This window comes from Sphaeroforma arctica (genome assembly GCF_001186125.1).
Source record: "Sphaeroforma arctica JP610 unplaced genomic scaffold supercont1.2064, whole genome shotgun sequence".
In the NCBI taxonomy this organism is placed as follows: domain Eukaryota; class Ichthyosporea; order Ichthyophonida; genus Sphaeroforma; species Sphaeroforma arctica.
This window is the reverse complement of record NW_014038494.1, coordinates 1-8,914: the sequence shown is the minus strand read 5'-3', so window position 1 is coordinate 8,914 and position 8,914 is coordinate 1. Positions and strand designations below refer to the sequence as shown.

Genomic DNA, 8,914 nt, shown 5'->3' with positions numbered 1-8,914 from the left:
GTATGTGTGTATGTATGTATGTATGTGTATGTAAGTATGTATGTATGTATGTATGTATGTATGTATGTGTATGTATGTATGTATGTATGTATGTATGATGTATGTATGTATGTATGTATGTATGAATGTATGTATGTATGTATGTATGTATGTATATATGTATATATGTATATATGTATATATGTATATATGTATATATGTATATATGTATATATGTATTTATGTATATATGTATATAAGTATATTTGTATATATGTATGTGTATGTATGTATATATGTATATATGTATATATGTATATATATATATATATAACAAAACACAGGTATTATAGTGCGCACACATTCAAACATTTAAGCGGATGTATATTTATTTATATATAATCATTTTTTTATCTACAATCAAATGAACAACACAACGTAACAAACAAAACAATTCGGCACGGACAAGCTGACACGGTTTAAACTTTAAAAGTTTGAAAGTAGGTGTATGGCTTGATAACCATAGTTCCCGTAAAATGTTTTCGAATACGTACTTCTGATTTTGATTCCAAATTTCGAGAACAATTTTTGTAGTGAAGAAGTATAAAATATATTTGTGAAATTGAAAGACTTGAAATGACAGAAATATTTATTTCATAGTCTCTCGTTTGCCAAGCACCTGTTGCCAAGAATTCTCCTTTTCATGAAGAAATTCTGTTCTATTTTATAATTACTCTAGATATTGCGCTTTTTCTCACATAAATCTAATTGCATCAATAATTTTAAAAAGCAATATTGACAAAACAAAGAATTCTATTTGTGCCAAGAGTATCGAGAAAAATATCAAGAGAAAAAAAAAAGGTTTCTGATTTATAATATGTTCGGATTTTATTTTTTGGTTGCATCTGTCTTTTTTCGTTTTTTAAAAAACAATAGCAGATTTTTCAGTAACCGTTTCTGATTGGTGAACAACTTAAATTCCACTACTTGATAGTCTTGATGTCTTACAGAGAAATGAGTCACTTCTCCCATCAGAATTCTCTGAAATGTTCGAATGCTAACTGCACCCAAAATTGACAGCAGACCCAAATTTTCAAAAAGTACACAGGACGAGTCATCATGTGCCAAAATTGTCCTGCTGATTTTGATTCTGTTCGGCATCCCCTAAAGTTTAAACGTCGAATGTGAACGTATTGAGGTATTTGTGAAACGTATTGACCTTTTGATTTCTCATTTCAAAAGGCTGTGATAATTTTTTTCCTGCCTTCTTTTTTTGGGGTTTCGAACAATAGCTTGTTTCGAATTTTAATAGCTTCGTGGCGGGCTTCCTTTGGATTTTATTTAATTTATATTTTAGGGACATTTTATGGACTTAATTTTTATTTAGCACAAATCACGTTGGAAATCGGTACCGACTCAGCGGTGCACGGCAACAATGATGGAGCCTTGGAAGTTGGAGCCTTGGAGTTGTGTAAATATTTACTGCATTTTGTAAACTTCACACACGCTGTTACACACAAGTGATAACCCTCTACTCTCTACACTATTTTTAAAATAGTACTAGAGAGAGAGAGAGAGGGAAGAAGGAAAATATGGCTGAACGTACTAAATAACGTCCGTAGGACCAAACTGAAAATTCTTTTGAATTTTGTTTTGTAACAAGTAAATATATATATTATATGTATTTACATGACAGTTATATAGAATATAAAGATAGCCCCCCCCAAAAAAGGAGGTTTTTTATCTAAAAAAAATAGGTCGTAAAATTGTACTGTATCATGAATTTATGACCCTTTATTTCTCTCTCTGGAGAAAAATAGAAATATAAAATAAATGCATGTGTCCGGACAACACGAAACACCGTTTTGTGTTATTTTCAGAAGGCTATGACAGTAAATATTTACATCCAGTGGATCCTCGCAACTTGTCAAGGACCGTTCCTGGAAAAAAAAGTTGACATCTACCGAGTTGACATCTATAATGCCATCTGATTGGCCAAAAGGTTCTTGGCCTATCCGACTATATGATAGGGGAAATGCACTGACTTTGAGCAGCGATCATTGGACTTGGGAACGCCTGTATTATTATGTACACATCATGTATCTAACACAGTCCGAAAATTGATATGAATTTATGATCACTGTTCTATTGAACCATATGCACAGTATGTGCCTGGCAAAATGCTAGTTTGTATATCATATGCTCTCCCTGCTGATTTCACAGCCTCCTTCACCATCGCGAACTTCATGTTTGTAACTGCATCTCTATCAAAACTTCAACCACTAGCCCTAAAATCTGCTTCGTATCAACATCTTACTCTTTGTACTTGCGTTTAGGGGCCTTAGACATGGTGCTATCCGTATACATAACAACCCTTCTGATTGAGATAATATATAGAATGTATTTTCCTGATATAGGCGTGGATGTTGCTATAACGGTATGGCCCGAAATATATACTGACGATTAAAGAGGTGGTGATTGACATCAAACGGTTTCTGTTTGTTCTATTATCAATCAAAACGTTGTATTATTTATAGCACCAATGTGTATGTCGCTAAAGGTCGGAAAAAGATTTCTGACCACTACGAAAACGAAAGTTGACATCTAACGAAGTTGACAACTACAAAGTTGACAAGTTGCGAGGAATTTTACATAGGATTTTGTTGTTAAAAAATAAATAAATAATACTGGCAACATTCAATACATAATAAAAATACAGTCTTCTTTTAAAAAAAACATCAGAAATACGTATTTCCAAAGTGGCACAGGAGAGGTCGGCTTTAAAATAAATAAATATATGTATTGCATTTTATTATCATTTGGTTGGTTTTTATTTTGCGAACAGGAATCAGGATCAAGTCTCCGTCTCTCCGCGAGAGTCGAGACTCCATAGGATATAGGACCATAGACTCGTAGAGTCATGCCGTTTTTAAAATTTAAAATTTTGTGTCATTTGTAATTATGTATCATTGTATGGGAGTAAATCACCCCGCAAAGAGCTCTGTCCTTCTCATTCCTATGAGCAAAAATGTGGGTAAAACCACACCTTTTTCTTGTGTATGAAATTGGTAATAAACGGTATTTATGTTTTTTCTTTCTTTCTTTCACTAATGACAACTATATATGCCTGCATCAATCGATAATAGCAGCTCAGTATTGAGAATCAATGAAGCCACGCACCTGTTAGCGAGATATTGTCACCACGTACTTGCACACTATTTGTTGTAACAATAAGAGACCTAGTTATTCAATCCAAGAAAGGCTCAATGTCAGCCTGTTTGCTTACTTGAAATCACGAATATTCGTTGAGTATCAGAAAATTAATTTGGATTACCTTTAGATAAATATCACACGCATGGCACTGGCAAATGATAGAACCGACACAAAGGTAACTTTGGTCCATGATGTGAAAGAAGAAGAGACAAACAAAAATGTCAGTAAAAGACGCGTGCGAAAAGTTTACACAGAAAATGAGCTTAGTTTTTTGTGCGAATACTGCAATCGCGGATATGCATCGGACCACGCGAGGAACCAGGTAATTTGTTAGTACCATTGCGCCTGGGTGATTTAAATCATTGTCATATAAGCATCTATTGCTTATCTTTTCTGACTGATATGGCTTAGCTGTCTTCTAGAAATACTTATTTTCCTCCTTTTTATCTGCAGGTACGCACCCGTGCTTTGGGTCCGTTATTTCATGATATCAGTAGTATCTGGTCACGTCCGCTGAGTTTTCTTTTGAAGTATGTCTTTAAAAAGCACTTAACGCAATTATATAATCATGATCTTTGCAGCATATACGACTGAAACACGTTGGAACTGCACCACAATCTCGGCCTCGTACTAGGATTGTGTACCTGCCGAAAAGTAAGTCGCATTCAAAGGCGCTAGCATCCTTAATAATACACGATGTTTGGAATCGTATTTTATCGTATTTTTAATTATAAGTATATGCTCGAATGATAGTGTCCTCTTTTATAATCGGTTGTTTTGAGTCCTTTTTTGGGGGTTTATTGGTTTTATGTGCCGGTATACACAATTATAGAGTGTCATGCCTTGATGGGCGCCAATAATAGATTTTCGGCATCTACTTACAGATGCTGCTATCGTGTATTCGGCGATCACTCCGAATACCTTGAGGCCATTGGCGTCCGCGACTTATGTCTATGGTGGACAACCAGAGTACAGAAGGTTTGGACAGGCCAATTCTGTGGCGAAGAGACTTATTTCCAGCATCAAATGTAATCGGTATGTAAATGTGAACCACTGGGGTTAGTGTATATTCTGGCTTCTCTATTTCCAGCCTCAACAGTAGCCGATACGGGTTAGTGTATATTGATTGGGGTTTGAAGTATATAATATGGCTCTGCTGTATCAATTAAATATTTCTTCTTGGTATCCTATGTCTGAAATTTAGTTAAAGCTAACTTCGTTGTCTGTTGCCATCAGGGGTCAACCGCAGCATGTCAGAGCATCGATGCTGTCTCAAGCAATGCCCTGGAGGCAGACGGTGCACCAATTCACCGCGAAGAAACCTATGTCCACTTCAACGAAGACAGTTGTTGGTACAAAGGAGGACGTCACGACCTCGAATGTAAATTCAGCTACGTCCATCACGACTCTGAGTCACGAAGAAAATGATTTGGAGAGCAAGTCTAGGTGTGTATAGTTTTGAGTGCGTGTGCTTGTATCGATAGGATGTCTTGTATTGCGTTTGCTTTGTATTGTACTCGTGCTGGCGCATTAGGACACTAGACGGACCCTCAAAATTATGTAGCAAGAGTTGTCAGCACCATTTGTATGACTCAGACAGTCCGTTTCGATGGAATCCATTGCCAGACTGTGTGTTGCCCTATTGGTTTTTATTGAGCGGCACGTTCAATATACATCTGACCGATGTTTCATTAATGCTGCACTAACAGACCCACTGCCAGTGAAGAAAGCAGCCATACTGATCGCAAAGTGGGAGAAAGGAGCCGAGTCTCTGTGACGAAGAAGAGAAATTATATCGTCCCCGATATTGGTAGGAGTTTTAGTAGCGGAAACAGTAGTGGAAGCGCTGTCACAGCAAAGCCATCTCCAGTAATTGGGAAGAAAGGTTCTCGGGTACAACAATTGGGTTCGAAATTACTCGGAGCCTGCGATTCGGCCAAGAAGCTGCAGGATCGTGACGAGGATGAGAGTTTCACGATATCAGAAAAGGCACCGATATCAGATACACATAACAAAGTTACACGTGTACACTCTTATACTCAGAAGGTAGGCCCTAGAAAGAGTATATCAGAGCACAACAAAGAAAAGAGTAGTAAAGGCAGGAAGCAGTCGGCAGCAAGTACCCGTACGGACGCTCACTCACTTGTAGTAAAATCTCTGCTCGCACAGGAGAAACATAATGGGCATAAAGAGCGTAGTACACTTTCAGATCGGGCCGACGAAAGTCCTACAGATTTACGTGCCCAGAAGAGTGCCTGTGCATATGCTTTGGACTCTATATCGAGTCCGAAGTTGAATTGTGAAGATAGGGAGTGCAAGAAGTTATTGGCTGCGAAGAACGTTTCTTATGACGAAGCAATCGAAATGCAAACGTCTCAGGCGGAAGATGGCGAGGAGATGGACGAGAGAACGAGTTCAGACAACGAGACAGGTCTGCGAGATTGTAATCGAAACATCGATCAGTTCCAAACTGCGAAGTCCGATGACAGTTCTAGCATGAGAAACTTTTTAGAGTACAGTACTGGCAGTACTGGGACAGGACACGCCGGTTCTTCGGAAGAGAACAACGTGAATGAACAAAGTCTTGAGATGGACACCTCGGGGTCAGATAGACAAAACCCTGAGATGGAGACTTCAGGTTCGGATAGTGGGGGTTCGGAATCGGGTAATAATATGGGAGACTCAGATACGGGCTCCGATACAACAACAGATAATGCTATGATTACAAAGAATGGACAAATGGCACAGCGCAATAACGATGGTGTCGCAACGGATACGAGTAGCATGTCCATAACGGTCAACTCGAGCCAATCCAGTGAAGGTGGTACTACGGATCAGACTAAGAATAACATGCAGTCGGAAGACGGTAAACGTTTGGGCTCTGCAGACGCCACGATAAACAGCAGTGAGATCAACGATTCCGAGTACGAATTTGGTCTAGAGTTGTATGCCGGACTATTGAGGGCTGACGCGGCTTCATTCATCACGGAATATCCGTACAAGGTCAAGCTCGAAATGGAAATTTCGGGGTCAGACGGTGCGTCAGATTCGGGGACAACTCCAGTCGAGCCAGATTCTGGCAATAGTGCCCAACATAATGCTGATGGTGTGTCAACACGGCAGCCACAGTCACAGTCAGTCGATAGAAGTGATGTCAAGGGGAATGAGGGGACAGACAATATCGGGTACTTCCTCCTGAATATGGAGACGACGAATGATTTTAATGAGACTGACATAGACTTAGATATATTCGAAACCCTGGCGCAGTCTTTACCAAGATGCACATCTGCTGCAAGACAGCGACCTAAACCACAAAGACTGGCAGCTCCAGAAGCTCGCTCACGCCGCGCAAACGCCAATGCAGGCATGGGGCAAAGTAGGCCCAGTCCCTCTCCTGTCCTGGAACACCCATCGATGACGGATAAATGCATATGGGAGGTAAGTACGCTAGAAGCGAGGAATGGTAAGCCAGTCTTCCATAGTATGCATAAAGCAATACGAGGTCGAGTCAGCAGCGGGGCTGAGACCGAGTCGACAAGTGCTACCACGCCTTACAGCGACAGTAGCCAACTCAACGCAACAGATTCCGGGAATGGCAGCGCCTATCATAGTACTCAGGTTTACGACATCGAGCACAGTAAACACCAGCATCCTCATCACCAACGGAAGAGGCGTGGTTTACGAGAGCAGGGGGCGGGTACATGCGATATGGCCTCGGCATCCATGTCGCAGACCCAGCGATCTCATGTGCACACGCAGTTCGATACATCCATGATGAATACCCGCAAGTCTACGCCTCAGGAAGCAACCGGGAGACTCTCTAGCGGTCCGGGGTGTTGTGACGGTGCCTGTTTCCCGGCCTTGAACGAGTATGGTGTTCAGATGTTTGCATCGGGAAATGCAATCGGAAGGGTTCGCAACAACTGCTCTCAATGGCCACAGAGCGGTGACTATATACCGCACACTCTGGACACCACCGTGAGGAAGAGCAAGGGCGCGCATACTAATACAAATATTAATTTTGACGGTACATACAACCCGAGGATGGTGGGTAAAACCAATTTCGCCTCGAACAGCAGCTACAACAATGCGAGACGCTCTGATCCCATGAATACAGGTGCGCAAGAGGACTGTTACAACCCTAACACCGATCCCAATCGCGATTCGAGGTTCAACCATGCGTATGCTTACAGTGCAGGTGGTCAGAATAGAAGCTCCTCGTTTGGACCCGGGACCGGATCAAGCCCGCTCGAATGCACATGCTGCCGTAGTTGTAGTAAGCAAGCGGTCGAAGTCTATGTATCGTCGTGTGACGGCCAATCGGCCCCAGATACTGATGCACATGGTGCGCAAGTATCACATACCGGGTCTGCGAGGTCGGCGTCGGGGCTACCGGTTCCAGATGCGTATTATCTGGACACAGAACAGATCCAGATCATGAGTGAGGCGCAGTCACGCAACAAGCAGGAGCAGAACGAGGACGCCAGACTACGACCCAGTGTAAGTGGAAGTGATCCCATGCACTCTGATTATCTCCGTGATATCATTAACTTAGTGCCCGAAGCCCAGGGCGATGTGAGAGCCTGTACGCGGGAGTCTGATATGGACTTGGAGAAGCATCGAGGTTCCTATGCGGTAGTTGATACTATGACGCCTGTCCGTGGTCTGGCGAGCTGGGACGGAAATACTACAGGGGTGAGTCAGACTCCGAGCTTCAATCCTCGCACGTACACTAATTTCGATGCAAGTGCGTATCCGGATGAAGTCTATCGATTGATGATGGATAGTACATATACCGACGAGAGCGCGATTGGTGATACCAATCTATTGACCAACTTTGTAGATGACGAGTTGGCGAAGGGTACTGGTGCACCCCGGTCTGAAAACCCAGCCACAATCACTAAGGAGCTCCTGTCTTTTCTGGACCACCTCCTATCGGACAGCAATCCAACGCAGCATTTAGTTACTGAGGCCGGCGAAGGCAGACGGCCTCAGCCAAGGGGCAGTGGGTCGCTGAACGAGGCACAGAATGTCTTCGTGAATAGTACAACTGGCACCAACTGCACCCGAAATGCTGAGCGCGATGACCGACAACCCGACCGACCGACTAAGGGTAGGTCCGATCGTTCGTCGCAGACTGAGGATAATAGGATGAGAGCGCTGAGAGACTGCGGTGAGCAGTTTCTATCTACCAATCTGGGGCGTGTGCAGCAATGTGGTAGTGTGGAGACTTCGAGAGGTGATGTCGGCGCGGTGGACGATGAAACACTGACCAGCGGGGAATCCGACACTACAGACTCCAAACTCGGCAGGATGAATGACACTCACTTCCGCACCAATCCCAAGCGGGCAGGCTACGCTAACAATCACAAGCAGTATCCGTGTAATAATACTGGGCACCACAACACGGCGCATGGCACTCAGGCATACTCACAAGCCCTACAGCAACATGGACACCATGTAGGTGACAAGCACAGGCATGGTGTGAAATATAATAGCAGCACGAACCACCGTTGTAGCAACACGAATTAGAATAATCTGATTGACAAAGTACAGTAAATAAATATTAGTAGTATCAGTCGAGCATCCATTCGCAATGTTTTTAAGGGGCGGAAATGGTGAACAGCAGTTGGTAGTACGATCAATTGTATATTCTAATCATACATGCCCATCTCCCTCTATCCTGTTTATGTATGTATGTATGTATGTATGCATGCATGTA

At 42.3% G+C, this 8,914-nt stretch overlaps 1 protein-coding gene across 1 annotated transcript; it reads left to right on the top strand.

Moving 5' to 3' along the window:
• Positions 1-3,144: 3,144 nt before the first annotated feature.
• On the top strand, positions 3,145-8,778 carry SARC_12091 (hypothetical protein). Its single transcript, XM_014293809.1, has 5 exons — positions 3,145-3,514; positions 3,774-3,846; positions 4,077-4,227; positions 4,429-4,638; positions 4,902-8,778. The coding sequence occupies exons 1-5, from the start codon at positions 3,335-3,337 to the stop codon at positions 8,722-8,724; spliced, it is 4,437 nt and encodes a 1,478-aa protein (XP_014149284.1). The 5' UTR covers positions 3,145-3,334; the 3' UTR covers positions 8,725-8,778.
• Positions 8,779-8,914: the final 136 nt, after the last annotated feature.

Excerpts from the sequence above, each read along its gene's own strand:
- SARC_12091 (XM_014293809.1), top strand. The coding sequence starts at position 3,335 with ATGGCACTGGCAAATGATAGAACCGACACAAAGGTAACTTTGGTCCAT. Across the intron at positions 3,515-3,773 it reads CGGACCACGCGAGGAACCAG|CATATACGACTGAAACACGT; the intron begins GTAATTTGTTAG and ends TGATCTTTGCAG. Across the intron at positions 4,228-4,428 it reads TCCAGCATCAAATGTAATCG|GGGTCAACCGCAGCATGTCA; the intron begins GTATGTAAATGT and ends TGTTGCCATCAG.